The sequence below is a fragment of the Parus major genome, chromosome 4A (genome assembly GCF_001522545.3).
Source record: "Parus major isolate Abel chromosome 4A, Parus_major1.1, whole genome shotgun sequence".
In the NCBI taxonomy this organism is placed as follows: domain Eukaryota; kingdom Metazoa; phylum Chordata; class Aves; order Passeriformes; family Paridae; genus Parus; species Parus major.
Genome location: NC_031772.1, coordinates 5,096,617 through 5,114,570, shown reverse-complemented (window position 1 = coordinate 5,114,570; position 17,954 = coordinate 5,096,617). Strand labels below are relative to the sequence as shown.

Here is a 17,954-nt window from a genome sequence, read left to right as displayed (position 1 = left end):
TTTCCCCTCCATCCCAGCTGTCCCTCATTACATGCTCCGCCTGAGCCCCACGCAGGGTCGGGTTGCACCAAGGCAAAGGTCAGAGGAGCCTCCAGCCTGCATTTTGCCATCGCTTGATTATTCAGATAACAAACAACCTAAAGACTGACGGTGCTTCTCTGTGCCCACATACCTGATGACTGTAGCAAGAGAAAAAGGCCATTTCTAATTCCTCTTGGCTGCCCGCTATCCTGAATCTCCCAAAAATAATTAAGTGAGCAGATGGTGTTTGTGGAGCTGGTGCTTGGCCACAGACTCCTTGCTCTGCCATGTCCTGCTTTTAATATACTGCCCAGCATTAATCAAGCAGTTTAGAAGCATCCTGTATCAGTTGTGCAAAACAGGGCTTAAATGATTTACTGTCAGATTCTTTCAGCTCCTGTTAGGCTCCTGTTTTTCTTTCATGTGGGGAGCAGGGGTCAGCGGCGGCAGGAGATCCGCGCTTTCACTTGGCCAACATTTGCTGCTGTCATTCCGAGCCCGCTCCGGTCCCCACCGAGCAACGGATGTGTTCATGCTCCCAGCCCTGGATGCTAATTGATTTTAGGGAGCCCATTCATCAGTTAAATTTAGTAGATCACCCACCAGGTTTGCTGCTCACTGTCAAAGGTAATTCAATTAAAACTCCACAAGTGTGACTAAACAGTGGATGGTAAATATGTTCACCAGCTGTGTTTGCTGGGCCTTCTCCACCCCATTGTGTCTGTGCCTGGTGGAGGATGTGCCCGAGCCCTATACCTTGGCTGATTAATGTATACAACAAATCTGCAACACTGCCAAAAAATTAAGCGCAAATGCCAGCTTTGGGATGTGAATGTCTGAACGTAAGAGCTTCAGGGAAGAGAAATCCTCAAGTGTGTTAAAGGCAGCAGTGCTACAGTGGTTGAATTAACTCAGGTCTTGGGGTTTTTAAAATAACCTTCCAAGGAATCAGATTTGGATTTTTGGTTTTGAAAATAACTTCCAAAGAATCCAATCTGGATTTTAAAATCCATTGACAATTTGGTTTCTCCTCATGCACTCCCACTTTGCCCTCAGCCATCAGTCAGAGCTGATGTGAAACTATCCAGTGTGGTTTTATCCATCACCAAAGCCATGTATAAATCAGGGAGAAGCCACAGGAGCTCATGGAAAGATGTTTCTATTAAACCCTGAAGTGGGGGGACCTTGCTGGACCCTCCTGCTCTACCTACTGGGCTTTGAATCTCCTGCCTGCTGCCATCGGGCACTCAGATGTGGTTTGGTAGTAATTAAGCGCATCGTTAACGATCCCACTGCACACCACGGGACAAAATGGTGTGTCTGCTTAATAGATTAAAGGAAAACATTCTCTGAAAAGCACAGGTAAACAAGACACTCATCCCTCAACCTTTCACCCTGGAAGACCAAGGTTCACATCCCACTGGAGCACAAATAAATAGGGACTGGACTCCCCTGGCTCACTGCTGGGCGGTTTATAGTCATGGGGAGACTATTTTGGAGCATGACAGAGTTGGTGGAGAAAGGATGAATGGGATGTGGGCTTGGAAGGGGCTGGGAGCAGAGAAATTCCTTAAATCCCTGCCCATCCAGAAAGCAGCACGGATTTACTTACAGTCAGTACAGCGCTTAATGTGGCTGCCTAAAATTCTTCTTAAAAAATTCATTAGGCAGCAACGTGGAGTTTCCAGGAGGTTCCACTGCACAGATCCCATTCCAGCAGCCCTTTCTGCAAGAGCAGAAGCCCACACAACACTGAGATTTCCTGATTTCCCTGTGGCTGTAGGAAATAAATGAGCTGGAGCGACTCTGCAAACCACCAGCCTTCCTGCACATCTCCACAGTGCAGGAGGAGGAAAACCTGTGTGGTAAAGGGTATCCAGAGAAAACAGACAGATTTCCCAAACATCCCCATAAAACTTAATGAAGAGCTAGGGAATATCTGGTTTATTTATTCCTCCAACCACAGGCGAAAAAAAACCTGTAAAGCTTCAGCAAAAGCATTAAATTTGGAAGGGAACCTGGGATATTCTATATTTGTTGCTTTAAACTCACTACACATCAGAAAACTCGGGGTTTGGTGAGTATTAATCTTAGTATTTCTAAATTATATGGGTGAAAAAGCAATGCTATTGTTAAATGTAATTATTGCCACTAATAAATTAGGGTAATCCTATTCTCTTTATACATAAAACTACTCTGCAAAAAATGTAATTTTACATTTTAAATGGAAATACAAAGATTTTAAGCAGCAGTCAAATACTTACAGCAAGGTAACTGGATAAGGAATGGCTTTGATATACAGCTGTTGCCAGGAATTCTCTTTTTGTTGGTGTTGTTGAATCTTTCCCTTCTTCTGGCATTAATAAATAAAGGCACCTGCTCTACAAATCAGCAGAAATCTGGAAAATCATTATCACTCCAACACGGAAACGATGCCCATCACGACAGAACAAATGGGGAATGGAGCCTACACGAGACTTTTAAAAAGGGCTCTATTTGTCAAATTACCAGAGGAAAAGTTGATCTTACTGTTATGGACTTTATCCACTTCCAGGTCACATCAATTAGTCACAGCAGGCTCGTGGAGACTGGAACTAATTTACAACACTCTGAACAGGTTCGCCAGCTCCTCCGATGGATTTCCCAAATATTGGGACTTCAGATGGAACCTGGAACTGAAAAACCACCAGCAACAGAAACCCAGATTAATGGTTCTAGTAATAACCCATTCTGCAGCACGAGAAACAAAGCTTTGATTGTGATAAGAATAAAGGGAAATGTCTCCTGTAGAGACTCCGGGGTTATGTTTATCTAATCTTTGAAAAAAGAGTCATAAAAGACTTAATAAAAAATAGTGAGCATCTTTAAAGGAAGTTTTCAAATGTTTTCTTATCCCTGACAGCTCATTTTGACAGAAATTGATTGTGATAAAGAATTATGAATCAGATAGCAGGGAAATTAAATTAAGATGATTATTATCTTGTCAGATATAAACATTATGTCATGTTCATTGCTTTAGAGTTTTGCAAAAAGATTGTTTCACTCACATTTAATAAATTTAGAATATCCTAAGCAATACAGATAGGCGTGACTGTAAAACATCATTGTTTTTAGACATTTAGATTTTATTTAGATTATTTTTAGATCTTTATTATTTATTTATATTTTGTTTTATTATTCTATATAATTAGCATTTCTATAATTCTCCAATTATTTGGATTATTTAATACGCATATTTAGATTAGAAATATGCAATAAGAAATATTTTATTCTCTAAAATATTTAGGTAAGGGCTGAGAGCAGCCTCTGTGCTGAGTCTGGATCTGGCAGCTCCTCACACCTGGAAAGCTTTCCCAAAACCTGGATCCTGCAGCTCCTTTGATTTTCCCTTTTGAACCACATCATGCAGCTGATCCAGGCCGAGTTCCTTAATAAATAGCAGCAAAGGGAAGCAGGAGCCTGGGAGGCTCTGAGTGCATCTTCTCCCAGTGAAAGCGGCTCCACTGGCACATGAAATTAGTTACAGATTGTTCACATCGAGCCTTTCCCTCATGGAATGGTAATGAAGGGAGCTGCTTCCGAAACAAGCAAGGCCACTGACCCTACTCGGGGTTCCATTGGAAAAATACTGTTTGAAACAAGAAAGTTGGGAGCCAAGTGCTGTTTTGAGCTCAGAGCAGCCTCAGCAAGAGGTGAAGGCAGAACTGCAGGGAGAATCCTGAAATTAAAGTCAGTCCTTCATCAAACCAGAGCTCATCAAAGCTCTGAAAAAAAAATCAATTTTACCACTAAAATCCATTGCCATCAGTGCATACTGAGTGTTTCCTTATGTATGAAACAGAAGGATTGTCACAGGTGAAAAGCAGAATAACAGCTAAAACCCCCCAAAATTTAACTAGAAATGAAATTGAAACCCAAGTTTTCAACACAAGGTTACTCAGTATCACACTCCCAACAGATCTCAGAAATCTAAATTACCCCCAGAGGCAGCAAAAGACCATTTTGAAGAGTATTTAGTGCAGACTGACCCCATTCAGCTGATGGCCTGTGGATGTGCTGCTGACCTGGATTTTGGGATCAAAGCCCCAGCACGGGCACGTCCTACAGCGAGTGGATACTGCCCAAACACAGGTTTGTGTGCTTCCCCAAAGCAACCAGCTTTCCTTTAACTACTCCAACCTGTCATTTCTGTAGGATCCAGGAAAGCAAAGCCTGAGGTGCCCTCTGCTGGCTCTTGAACGACTGAATAGAAATGTAAAAATTGAAGATTTTTAGGTCTGGGAAAGCCAAACCCAATCTCAAACCCACACCACCTCCTTGCCAGTTTTCCTGTGGTCCCTTGTTCTGTGTGTAAGCACAGAAAACCCTCAGAGATGTTTAAGCACGGGACTCTCCATATCAGATTAAACTTTTTTTTTAAAAAAACATAAAATTAGAATTTATGTTGTTATGCATAATACTAATTACTCCCCAATTGTCAAAAATCTCTCTCAGTAGTACTCACTTTATTTTCTTCTTATTTTCTCCCCATAAATTTTCTGGATGTCTTCCCACAGGAAAGACATTCCATCTGCTCGCCCATCCATGTACAGAGACCTGTAGCAGCCACACAACTTGGACACACACCCAGCATGAGTTGTCTGTACAATTTTATTTACCACCTGCAGTTACATTTACAAACTGTCCCATACAAGTAAAGCAGTTTTCAAAGTGAACTCAGAGCTACAAAAATTATTCTCTTCTCTATACATGGCACCAGCTTCAGAATTTATGTCTGGACACAACTGCTGATTACGTTTCACAAAAATTCACTATTTTTTGGCTCTGAGAATCTCCACAAAGGCAACTTGATAAGTTTTATCCCATTGCAATCATGACATTTAAGTTCTTGTTCTTGTTTTGCTTCCCTCTTCTTTCATCTGAAGCTTTGCATGGCTTTGTTTTGGAATTCTAATGAAGACAAAGCTACCACGAACTAGCAGTTTTAGTAACAGAGAATAAAAACGCTGAGCAAAACCATCCAGCAACATTTCAAGCAATGTTTCACTTTAGATGTGCCTGCTCATCAGCAGAAATATTGAAATTTTAGCTGGCAATAAGGTTCCAGAAAAGCACAAACAAGTGATTTAACATGAAATGAACTTTACAAACAATCAACTTACAGAGACAAAACAAGGTTGGAGTGAGGAGCCAGAGCTGCTCAGGGAAGAGAAATGTTTTGAGGAGCCTGAAGGGAGGAAGGATGAAACTCAAATATTGTTTTAGGAGTAACTTTCAGCTTTAAGCATTTCCAAATGACATGAGAAAAATGTATGTATTTAAAATATAACATCAACCTTTCTGGATGCAGCTCCCAGCCACGAGTGAAAGCATTTCCCCAGGAGAGGGCAGGAGTTCTGCACACAGGAGCTGCCAGCCCCAAACCCTGCCACAGCTGAAACACACAGCAACTCCTGGAGTGAAGTCAACAGGGCAAAAATTCTCTGTCTCAAACACCCATTTCTTCCTAAGCCTCTTTGCATCACAGTCCCCCAGACATAACCTTAATTATGTCAGTCAAACCTTTGTATTTGTAAATTCCTTTCAAGAGACAACACTGGAAATCTACGCTGGTCCTGGAGTTCACCAGCCTGGGATAAGATCAAACTCCACACCAATCAATAAAATAATGAAGATTATTTAACCTTTTTGTTGCAGCAATCTCAATCCCAGTCTATTTTTAAATCCCTCCAAGGCTCACAGCAAGGCAACAGACTGGGAAAATCAACCATGTGAGAGCTCAGAATTGCTGTCTGACCCTCAACTAATTCCAGAATGGCCCAAACCAGTCTAACAGCAGCATCATTTTTAACATTAAAAGAAGCCAGACATGGTAGCTGGAGCTGTCTGCTATCAGACACTGAATCCTCAGTATTCCATGGACAGCTCCAAGTAAACTCCAGTGTGGAGTGATTCCACAGAGGAAGCTTCCAGCACTCTCATGATATGAAGTAACTGAATATTAAAAAGCTGAAGGAAGTCCAGCAAGGCAAAGGCACACACACAGCCACCCCAGCTGGGTAACTGGGTTGCATAGATACACCATGACCTCGGTTACAATGTTCAGAAGCAGCCAGGGAAGAAAATGCAGGAAAAAAATCCCTTTCTAGGATGTTTTATTAATCATTTGAAGGGATGGTAGCCAGACTACAGCTGTCAGTACGTGGTTCATAAACAACTTCCAACTTCTCCTGTTTACAGGAGGAACACTTAAGGTGTTTACATTTATTTTTAACCCCACTTCTTTCTAGCAAGTGAAAAGATCCCATTTTAAACTCACGGTTTTAGTTCAGCTGCCAGTGTGAGAGAGAATCCCACCACATTTCAGGTTGTTTTGTCTACCTTATTTTTCTGACTTTATTTTTACAGTAACCTTGATTACTTCAGCACATAACATCCTGCTCAACCCTCGGAGTGAGTTGGGTAACACACTCAAAATAACATCTGAAACTGCTCTGAATTGTTTCATCATTTTTGCACATTTTCACTGAAAAAATCCTGCTTGAATAAAAAAGTGAGGTTGTTTTTTTTTCCTTAAACAATTCCCTAACACTGGAAAAACCCATGTGGCCCTGATCACCAGGTAACTAAGAACCAATTCCAAGCCTGGTGCTCCACACCTTCCCTCACCCCTACAAAGACAAAACATAAAAATGAGCCCAAAAAATCAGGAAGAGAATTTGAACGTCACTGTTTATCACAACACACCACAAGTGGTCTCAGCTACAAATTTCTACAACCATTTCTTACTTTACAACTGCAACAAGAGTTTGAAGCTATTGAAAGCAGCCAGACTCTTACTATGCAGAAATATAAAAGGATTGCTAAAATTAGCTCCTCCATAAAACCAGAATATTACAAACAACGGGATGTTATCTGCAGAGAGCAACAGACCTGGCAAAGAGTCCAAAAATATATTTTATTTCTCCTGTGCTAAAGTGATGCCACCATACAAGTCCTCAGTTATATGAAATCAGCTTTTGGTAACTCCTTTTTGAACTAAACTGCTAATTTCAGCACATATATCCTAACTTTTAAAGACTAAAAAACTCAAAGTCCACTTATTTGTTTCAACAAGTGCATTTTCCAGGAGGTCCACGCTGTCCATCCCTGCGTGTTCCAGGAGTTTGGCTCTGTAGGAAAATGATCTACAACAATCATCTGAACTGATACATCAGTTCTCCAACCATAAACAGTTTTTATAATTTAAAAAAATCATAATTTAAAATATATCTCACTGACACTCTGCTTTGCTTGGAACTAGAATGTATCACCATTAGTAGCTGACTTAGAACATCAACTTGAATTTGTGAAAAAAGCTTGCAAAAAATAGATCAACTTCCAAATGTACAGAAAAGGACATTAGAGCTGATATTTTTGGGTCACTTAATGTATTTTAGAAAGAATAGCAAGCTGGGAGTGAAGTACCCTATATTACAAATATTCAAACATCTATGCTGGACTGTTTTACACGTTGAGTGTAGTGCAGGGTTAGTTCCAGACAGGGAATTTGGAAGCAGGTCCAAAGAACTGCAGCTCTGTTCAGTTAGACTTGATCACGTAGGCGGGCCAGTCTCTGTGACAGCTCATCCTGCACAGTTGGAAAACAAAAAGGGAAAACCAACCATCAGCAACAGGAAAAGCAACTTTTGCCATCTCATGTCCAGCTGATGAGAAATTCTCTCATGGCTTAACAAGATTTGCTTAAGATCTCAAGCATGGCTGTGAGGAAGGAGTTTCAGAACACAAAACTAAGGAGAGAAAGAATTTTTTCAAATAATTCTTTTTCAAAGAATGTGGAATATTTGATAGGACAAGGGGGCTAAAATCCTTCCCTGTGAGGGTGGGGGGGGCCCTGGCACAGGGTGCCCAGAGAAGCTGTGGCTGCCCCATCCCTGGGAGTGTCCAAAGCCAGGCTGGACGGGGCTTGGAACAACTTGGGATAGTGGAAAATGTCCCTGCCCATGGCAGGTCCCTTCCCTTTAATATTCAACAATTAATATTCCCTTTAACATTCAACAAATGTATTGTTAAAATTACTTCAATAGCAGGACTTTCAACCACACAGTTTCCTTGGGACAGTTGAGATAGAATTTAGCATTTTGTTTTGACTGAGTGAAGCATTAATTCTCACATCCCATTTCTCCAGAAAACATTGACCTCACTGAAATCCAACATTTACCTGTTCTGCTGAAGCCACGCTTGTACCAACAGAACCTGTCTGTCCTTGAGGTAGTTCCATGTTCAGATCAAGGCTAACAGGAGAAAACAGAGCAAACACCAAGTCAGGCACAGGCAGATCAAGGGGGAAGCACAATAACTGACAGCAGAGGAATGAGACAGCACCCCCTGAACACTCCAGAGTTACACCAGCTGGTGAGTAATTTTGACTCACCACCAGGACAAGTCAGGAATGTCCAGAGGTAAAAGGAAAATTGTGTTTTTTCTCTGCTTCCAAGATACAGATTTATAGAACAAGGGTATTGGATCGTAGATATAACCAGGAAGGGTTGTGGGAACCAAGATTTATTCAAGAAATAGAAGTGTCACCTACCCTGCTTCATCTGCCATCTCCTGCAGGAGCATGTCCACTTGGTTCTAAAGGAAAACAAAATGGATTTTACATTTGGAGTTTCTGACAACTTCTTGTTAGATTTTCAGAGAACAGGAAATATTTTAACAAAACTGATTTAAAGGCAAGTGCCTTTGGCAGAATAGTTTTGTGTTCAACCACTAGAAGGTATGAACACAAAAATAAGGAGCAGAGGTGCTCAGCAGTTAAAATGACATTAATTGAACTGTGGCTTGTAAATAATGCTTCTACAGAATTCAGCTTTCCTATAAAAAACCCCAAACATATAGCTGAGTGTTTCAAGTGCTGTTAATGAACAGTTTAGACACAAAATTTAAGATCACCTTGCTGAGATAGATTTTATTATTCTTACTTGTGGTGTTGTTAATGTCGTAGTGTTGCTCATTGTGTCTTCCATCTGTTGTGTCTGAACATCCAGTGTCTCAAACTGATGCTCAAATTTGTCCATTAGTGCAGATATCTACGAAAAACATGAATCAAATCACTTATCTTCAGATAACAGAAAAAATACATCTCAGCTGGAAAACTCTTGATTGAATTTCCCTTTTTAAAACTCGCGCCTGTTGTCCCTTCTGCTTTTGATGTCAGCTCCAAGAAAATTAAGTCTATTTACCTTTTCCAAGTTCATGCTCTTCAAGGTGGCATCCATAGACTTCACCACCCCTGCCATAGACTTCGTTACCTGAAACAAGGGGAAGGAAATCATTACAAGGAAAAAATGAGCAGTTTAGGAACAAATCCTTCCCTGTGAGGGCGGGGAGGCCCTGGCACAGGGTGCCCAGAGAAGCTGTGGCTGTCTCTGTATCCCTGGAAGTGCCCAAGGCCAGGCTGGACAGGGCTTGGAGCAGCCTGGGACAGTGGAAGGTGTCCCTGCCTGTGGCAGGGGGTGGCCTTGGATGGGCTTTAAGTTCACTTCCAACCCAAATTATTCTGGGATTCTGTTATTTCTTACCCAGCTCTCTTATCTCTGTCCGCAGAACTTTGACAGTATCAAATAGAAGGGAACATCCTATTGCCATCTGGAATGTCATATTTTAAATAGCTCCTATCATTCCCAGCTCTAGGAATTAACTCAACCACTTGAAATACATATTCTGAGGCAAAACACACTAAAAATATGTTTTATATGGTATTCATTTCTGTAGACTTGAGACCTGTCTCTGTTAAGGGATACACTTGGTCCACAGGTCACAGTAAACTTTCATGGTGAAAAGCAGTAAATCAGTTTACCTCCAACAACTATCTGAACTAAAAAAGATCTCTGGAACCACAACTCCTCCCTCATGACTGTATTTTGAAGGGAAGAAATATCTTTGTGAAATAATCCAAAGAGCAGCTGCCAGACGAATTCCAGCAGATTTACTCTTGGCTACCTCTAAAACCAAAAGGGGAAATTCCCAGCTCGTTCCAGCCGGGATGAAGCCACTCCAGAGAGGATGAGAGGTCTCCTCCTTGCCCCTGCAGGGTGGGGAGGGCCTCACCTTGCCCATGGTGACGGCAGTCTGGACTCTGGCTGCCACGGCGTCCACGCGGGCGCTCATGCGCAGGAAGTTGATGGCCTGGTTCTTCTGGCGGATGGCGTTCTCCGCGTGGATCCGCGCCACCTCCATGTTCCCCTTCTGAATGGCCTTGGAAAAGAGGGAGAGACAAAAGGAAAAGCCTTTTACCCTTCCCTGCTCTTGTACATAGGATTTCTGTGTAGTCTGTTCTGGCGTTGAAAGAAGCATTAATTAGTCACTACATCTTTTTCTATTAAAAAAGAAAACAAATCCCTCCCTCCTCCTACAAGAGTTCCCAAACATTTCCAAGATGAGAACTAACTTCCTTCCAAGGAAGGCATTGGAAAGAATGCACTTCAAATAGGCAGTTTTGCAGAGCTACAGATACATGATTTCTCTTCCTGAAAACAGTTTTAGTCTCAAGACACAAACACAGGCATAGATGGTACAGCTGTATCTCACTACACCAAATCAACTCAGTCTCTCTTCACTACTTCAAGGACTCAAAAGTTGTTTTGGAGTTCCTCTCCACAAGTCCTTTTAATGCAAGCTTATAAACATGAAGTGGTTTTAACTCTAAGAACAACAGTCTCTACCAAAGCACATACAAGACAATCCTCTGGGGAAGCAAATGCCATGAGCCATCCATGAGGATGCACAAGGATTTATCCTCATGTTTATTAATAAACACGGGAATATTTATAGTCACATATTTTAAATCACAAACATTGACCACATGATTATTTTCAAGCACGCCAGGGAAATGATAAAACACCAAATGTCTTCCTGCTCTAACAGGCAAGCAACAGATCTAAAAAGCTTGGTTCAGACTTACCTTCTTAATTTTAGCTTTCTCAGCCTTTTCTTCTTTGTCACATTTTTTGGAGTTCCTGTTGAGCTCCTTTGCAGCAAACTTCAAATTAAACAGATGTTCTGCAGTGCAAGTTAAGGGACCAAACCTTTTTCAAAGTGATAAATCCAAGCACCAAACACCCTCCAAGAAGAACTGAGAGCAGTTCTCTGCCATTACTTTCACTCCCACACTCAAAGCCTGTGACTCTCAGGGAAATGATGTGGTTTCCTGACCTGCCTGGAACCTCCTCACCCAATAAAAGCCACTGAAGAACACAACAAATGAACAGTGTAACAGTAAACTGGTTCAGCTGGCCGCGGCCAGCTACAACCCAGCAGGATCTTGGATTTAAACTGCTCATCCAGCTCCTTCCCAGCCCTGGGTCATGTGAGTGATCCTGGGCTCACCGACAGCTCCATCATCTGACTTTTGGGCAGAGAGTACTTCAGCCAGGAAGAGAAACTTTTGTTTATAAAGTTCAACTGCTTAAACTGAAAGCTCCAAGAAAACAGTAAGACAAACCTTCAGAGTAATTTGGAATGACTGCACTGAAATATTACTGACAGAGAATAGAGTGTGCTATAAAAATAACAATCAAAAACATTCTCTTAAAGTACTGTTGATTAAAGCTTCCAAGCAATATCAGTCTATCTTTGGAATGCTCTGTAGGTTTCTTTCCTGCCACCTGTAATATCCCAAGAGGAAGATGCAGCAGGTACTAAGACAATTAACAATTAAGTGGAAACAAAAAGCTAAACATTACGAGTATTGAGGCTTCTTCAATATCTCAAGCATATAAATTATTCCAGAGCTGTTTTCTGCTTTAAAGTCCAGCTATTCCTCTTACTCTGACAGCAACCTGGAGGCATTAGGAATGTCTTTGTTATCCTATAAACATCACAGGCAGGCTACAAACAGGTAACATGAGTGACTTTGCATTTAGGATATCTATTAATGTAGGTACCAGTGCCAGAGCAGTTTATTTTGAAATAACTTCCTCAGTTACTCAGCTGGGGAATTTACCTGCCATTAAACCAGCTCACCTGCCACCTCCTCAGCTCACCCATCCCTGAAGAGCACATTCCTGATCCTCCCTTCAAGTGTCTTTCTCAACGTGCCACAACCCAAGCAGAACCCAACTTCCACCTCAGTTTGTGACTCACAGTCAGCTGCTCCGGTAATCCCGTCAGTCCCCACCAGGACAACCGGCAATGCCAGCACATTCCAACCACACTGAGACCACCAGAATCCACACTGAGACCTCTGGAATCTGTAAGAGTTCTCTGCCCCTGTGAGTTAAGATGGTTTTATACAGTAAGAAGGTTTCAGTCAGCTCACACAGGGCTCTGTGTGTAAATTCTTTCCAAGAGCAGGAAACACAGCTAAGTGAGGTGGCTGTTTGGGTCACAGCCCTGCTGACATCACTCATGTACCAGTCTAGACACAGGTATGCTGTCCCTGATGCACAATTTGCACTATTTTTAGTATAAATTGTGTTTTCTGCTTCAGGAACTGGGCTGTACCTCCATCCAACAGCCCTGCTTCCCCCTCCTCACTCCCAACCAAGGCTGCCCGATCACACCTTGGGAAGACACCGAACTTCCCACTCACTTCCTTGGCCCTTCAGGGCGGTGAAACCACAGAATCACTGAACAGCTGAGGTTAGAAGGGGCTTCTGGAGATCACCCCGTCCAACCCCTCGTGTCAGGGTGGGTTTGGGATGTCGCCAGACAGACTCCACACCCCCCACGGCAGCTGTTCCAGTGCTCTGCCCCCTCCACGGAAAGTTCTTCCTCGTGATGAGGTGGAACTCCTTGGTTTTTAGTTTATGGCCACTGCTTCTCATCCTTGTGCTGGGCACTACTGAACAGAGCCTGGCACCATCCTCTGATACACCCCGGAAATATTGGTCTGGAATATGAGATTCCTTCTCGGTTATCTCGTCTTTAAAAGAGAATTACGAGGTAGAGAGATCCCAGCCCCTGCCAGTGCCACACCAGCCGTCCCCCTGCTGCTGCCCCTCGGGCCCCGCGACCACCGCCATGAGGGGGGATTCGCCTCCTCGTTCCCCCGCGCCGCGGGGGCTCCTCCCGGCGGGGAGGCCTCTCTCGCCACCGCCACCGCCACCTCCCCCGGCCCGGTCCCGGCGGCTCCCGGCCCGTCCCGCCCGCGGATACTCTCCATGTTGGACATGCTGGCGGCCCCGGGGGGAGCGGCGCGGCTCCGGACCGGGCTGGGGCAGCGCTGGGCCCGGGGCGGCGGCGGCGGCTCCGGCGGCTCCGGGTTCCGGCCCCGTGACGAGCCGGGGCGGGGCCGCGCCTGCGGCTTTGGGCTGGGAGGGACCGGGAGCCTCTTCCCGGCCCTCTCCTGCTGTGGGCCGGAACGCATCGGTGGATTCGGGTGCTTCAAGTCTCGGTCCGCCTGGCTTTAGGCTCTTCCAGGAGCAGAGGAGCCACAGCTTCTCTCCGAAATCTATTACAGGGCCTCACCACCCTCAAAGGGAAGAATTTCCTCCTAATATTCAGTCTGAATCATAGAATATCCTGAGTTAGAAGGGATCCACAAAGATCATTAGTCTGGCTCCTGGCCCTGCACAAACAGCCCGACAGTTCCATCCTGGGCATCCCTGGGAGCAGTGTCCAAACCTTCCTGGGGCTCTGGCAGCCTCGGGGCTGTGCCCATTCCCTGGAAACCTGTTCAGTGACAGACACCCTCTGGGGGAAGAATCTTTCCCTGGTTTCCATCTTGACCCTGGCACAGCTCCAGCCGAGGGTCCTGTCCCTGCCACCACAGAGATCAGCGCCAGCCCCTCTGCTTTCCCTCCCCAGGGAGCTGTAACTGCGCTGAGTTTCCCCTCAGCCTCCTCCAGCTGAACTGACCAAGTGCCCTCAGCTGCTCCTCAAGGCACTTCACCGTCTCCATGTCCCCTCCTTTGGACATTTCTCCTCTCCTTCAGTTTGAATCCATCTCCCAGTTGTCCTGTCTCCCCAGGCCCTTGTCAATAAATAGTGTCTCTTCATCCTTCTCCTCAGCATCCTTCTCATCAGCTCCGTCAGGTACTGTGAGGCCACAGTTAAGTTGCCCCAAAGCTTCTGGACACCCCCAGCTTTTCTCCAATGCAGAGCTGCCCCATCCCCTCTAATCATTTTTTGCCTCCTCTGGACTGGCTCCAGCAGCTCCACCTCCTTCTGGATCCCAGGGCTGGAGGCATCTCTGCAGGGCAGAATCCCCCTCTTTCTGCTGCCCACACTGGGGATGAGCCCAGGACTTGGGGGTTTGTGAGCTGGGCCATGTCCAGCCTCTCACCCACCGGCATCTATATTTAACGATATTTTCTGCTGAGGCATCTCAGACAAAACCTGCCAGAGAAGTGATGCATCTGAGCTGGCAGTTCTTCCCAGGTGCCTGTAGGAATTGTGGATACGGTAATAACACAGGAGTGCTCGTGGGAAATGAACTGCAAAGAATGTGGCAGAAGACACTTGAGCAAAGCCAGTAACTAGTTATTCTTGTTGGTGTCTCAGGAGTTTGAATTTATAGTGATAATGATCGCGGAGTCCTGGCTGTGAAAGCTTTGAAAGCAAACTCGTGACACCACAGCAGTGACAGACTCTGTAATAGGAGAGGTCTGCAGGAAGGACCTTCTTATCCAGGAGATGGGAAAAGATGAGATTTCCTGGATCTCAGGATAATTCTCGGTATCACCAGTTCACAGAAGTGTTATTATCTATGGTTTTAAACCAAATCTTAGGAGGGCTGTAGGAGAGATTTAACATATTTAATAGTTCTCTGTTTAAAAGAGTCTGCTCCTGCTTGGACTACCATCCTGTGTTCAGCCTCCTGGAAGCTTGCACAGTAATTCTCATGAGTAATAGATCTTTAAATGAATAAGGTTTTCCAGGGTCAGAAACAGACACTAGATCATTGAATATCCACCGCTTTTTTCTCTAATATTCCTGGAACTCTCTCATTAGGACATGATTTGGAAGTGATGGTGATATTAGATAGGAAGTATCAGAGTGATCGTCTACTCTGAAAAAAATGATTCATTTCAGTGCTGTCAAAGAGAAGTGAACCTGACCTAATTACCCACAACAATGTTAGAGAATAAAGCAGCTAAACCTGCTCAGAAGCAGGAGCATGTAATGTTCTACCTCAATTAAACCTGGAGAAGCATCAATCAGTGTCACATAGGTGACACAGGAGGGAACACACTGGGCTGCAGCTTCCTCAGAGCTGCTCAGGACATTAACTCACAAATTCCAACTGAAATCTCTCTTTCCTTTTGACTGCTGAGGAAATATCCCGGTGGCATACCTAAAAAAGCTACCTGAGTTAAAAAGGAAATACATTTTATTGGTTTGGTTTTTTCCCCTAACAATCATCACTGAATTTTCATTATTAAAAAACCTCCACATTTGGAAGAAACGCATTACCAAGCAATTATCTTCAGCAACCTGAATTAAATATGTTACCTACCATGCATGCAGGTGTAGAGACACACTGAGATTGCAATGAAACCTATGTAATTTAATAATTTAGAAATATTTTCATTATAATAACATTCTGGAAGAGTAGGAGGGTCTCTCCTGAGCTGTGCTTTGGGTGCAGAGTGAGGCTTTGCTCACAGGAGCTCAGTGACCCTCCAGCCTCTCTCACCCAGGAGGAAAAGAATAACTTTGACATTGGAGTCCCTGTTCCTGAGGGAACAAATCTGAGTCACCAGTGGTTAGGAGGCAATAAAGCTGCTGATTAATCTCTGAACTCTTGGTAGAGACCTTCTGCCTCTAAAATGAGAAGGAGGTTGCCGTATCCCAGGTTTTGGAAGGTGAAGGTGCAATTGGTGGCTTTTTCCAGCCAATAAAATTGCAAATAAATTGGTTACCTTCAAACAATCATGGGTGTCCAGTATTGCTCATTAGACTGAAATCACCTTGCACAGATGTGATTTCTGAACAGTTCCTTCCTGCATTTTTCATTTAAATTCTTTATAAATCCATTTTAGAGCCCCAGCCATTTTGCACTGAGGTACCAACTCTCAATTCTCAAATCTCTTCCAAAAGCAGCAATTTCAAGTCTACCTTCTGCCTCCTCCCCTCCTACACATCCTCCATCTCATCTTGGATGCAGCAAATATTTATTTTTCCTTAAATTTTATTGAGTTGTGAATTATATGTTGCTCCCTCCATAGCACTTTGGAGAAATAAAACTGACAAACTGAGCTTCACAAGAAGATGAGCTAGGAAAGAAGTGCACTGAAAATATGAAAAAAATCAGAATTATTAAATAAAAGTGCTGAAAACTCAGCAGAATTCAATTTGCAGGCATGATGGAGGTGTATGGATTTGCCAGTTTAATGAGTGCACTTACAGGTAGTGATGGTGTTTAGGGTGGGAAGGAGGTGATGAGGTGGAAAACATTCATTACATAAAATTTTTCCTCTCTGTCTGTGGTGTTTCAACTCAGTCTTTCTTTTATGCTGCCTCCACCATGTTCTTTTCCATCCCTTTTGCCCCTTTCCTGTATGTTTTCACATGCAGGAATTGACCAACCCAGGATTTGTTAAATACAATGAGCTTTCCAGTGCAGTGTGTTACAAACATTTGGCATTTCCTTGATGCCTTTCAGCCAAGCCCACAGGAATACCCTTCATGTTTTGCAAGAGGGTACAAAGGTACATTTTATTTTCATGGTATCTGGGATCCCATATTGCATAAACCTCCCAAACAGTGGTTCTTACTATAAAATGACACTTTTGAAATGCATCCATACCTAAATATGACTTTGCCATTAGGTATAAAGTCCACAAACACAGCTTGATTTTTATTCTTGTGATGATCAAATCCTTCAATTTTGACGTAGTGATGATTTTACTCTGCTCAGTGAGATTCTCACCATATTGGTTACTGGCCCAAGCCAAATGAGCTCATGAGCTCTGGCTTGTGAACTGTGACACCAAGAGCGATGAGGATCAATTTTAATCACAATAATTGATCTGTTCCCTTAGTCACTCCCGGTGTCAGTCACGCATGAGGCGCAAGAGGCAGCAAATGTTAAATAGGAATTCAGTGGGTAGAACATCAGAACGAGTAAATCCAGGTGTGATACAGCACTGCTGAGAACTCTGACCCTGAGAGAACACTTACCATTAAATGCAGTTTTTTTAGTAGGTGCAAATAAAAGCAATACAAGGATTGGACTCACATTGTATTTAAAGTCTACATACAGCAAAAGGAAATTAGGGTGATAAAGACATGGGGGAGATCTTAGCTGAATCTCCAAGGCAGAAGCAGTTGGCCATGGGAGGAGGGATGATGTTATCCCTCTCCTGTGGGATGAGCCAGGCAGCTTGGCTTCTTCCCATTGAATGGAGGAGCACTGGCACTGGGAAGTCATCCATTGCCCACCAGCTACTTTGCTTTTCTACTTGCAGCAGGTTCACCACAGCAGGAGGACTCTGCAGCTCAGAATTACTGATGGCCCAAAATGCTGGTGACTCACCAGATTTCCACTGCAGGAGGTTGGCAACTGCACGAGTCCAGTTCAAAGAGGGGAAAGACAAATCAGTCCTGACTCCACATGGAGAGACGATGCCAAAACACAGCTCTGCCCAATGTCTGGACCTGGATAAACAGGGATGTTCTGGTGGGTGTAAAAGGCCTGTTGATCCTGACAGTTTTTTGTACCACACATTGCATGGTTACATCCCCAAATGAGCATTTTCAAGACTCAATAAAATCACTACAAGTATAAGATAACCATAAAATCATGGAGTGGTTTGGGTTGGAAGGGACCTTAAACCCCATCCAATTCCACCCCCTGCCATGGGCAGGGACACCTTCCACTATCCCAGGCTGCTCCAAGCCCTGCCCAGCCTGGCCTTGGGCACTTCCAGAGATGGGGCAGCCACAGCTTCTCTGGATAACTGAACGTTGTTCTGTTCTTTCAC

General features: G+C 43.8%; 1 protein-coding gene and 1 long non-coding RNA gene across 3 annotated transcripts in view; both read right to left on the bottom strand.

The window, feature by feature from the left end:
- LOC117244380 overlaps window positions 1-3,155 on the bottom strand; it is a 5,460-nt gene extending 2,305 nt beyond the window's left edge. The window contains exons 1-3 of one of the 2 annotated variants that reach the window (XR_004497331.1): window positions 2,551-3,155; window positions 2,286-2,402; window positions 1,634-1,747 (exon numbers count right to left, since the gene is read on the bottom strand). This is a non-coding gene — a long non-coding RNA (uncharacterized LOC117244380). Of the gene's footprint in view, window positions 1-1,633; window positions 1,748-2,285 lie in introns of both variants that reach the window. The other variant, XR_004497330.1, reaches the window with a different exon arrangement.
- A 1,498-nt stretch (window positions 3,156-4,653) lies between these two features.
- Window positions 4,654-13,295, bottom strand: CHMP1B (charged multivesicular body protein 1B). The gene is made up of 8 exons (XM_015626830.1): window positions 13,183-13,295; window positions 10,988-11,085; window positions 10,135-10,281; window positions 9,267-9,335; window positions 9,006-9,113; window positions 8,615-8,658; window positions 8,243-8,315; window positions 4,654-7,651 (listed from the first exon to the last, which is right to left on the bottom strand). The coding sequence occupies exons 1-8, from the start codon at window positions 13,196-13,198 to the stop codon at window positions 7,607-7,609; spliced, it is 600 nt and encodes a 199-aa protein (XP_015482316.1). The 5' UTR covers window positions 13,199-13,295; the 3' UTR covers window positions 4,654-7,606.
- Window positions 13,296-17,954: the final 4,659 nt, after the last annotated feature.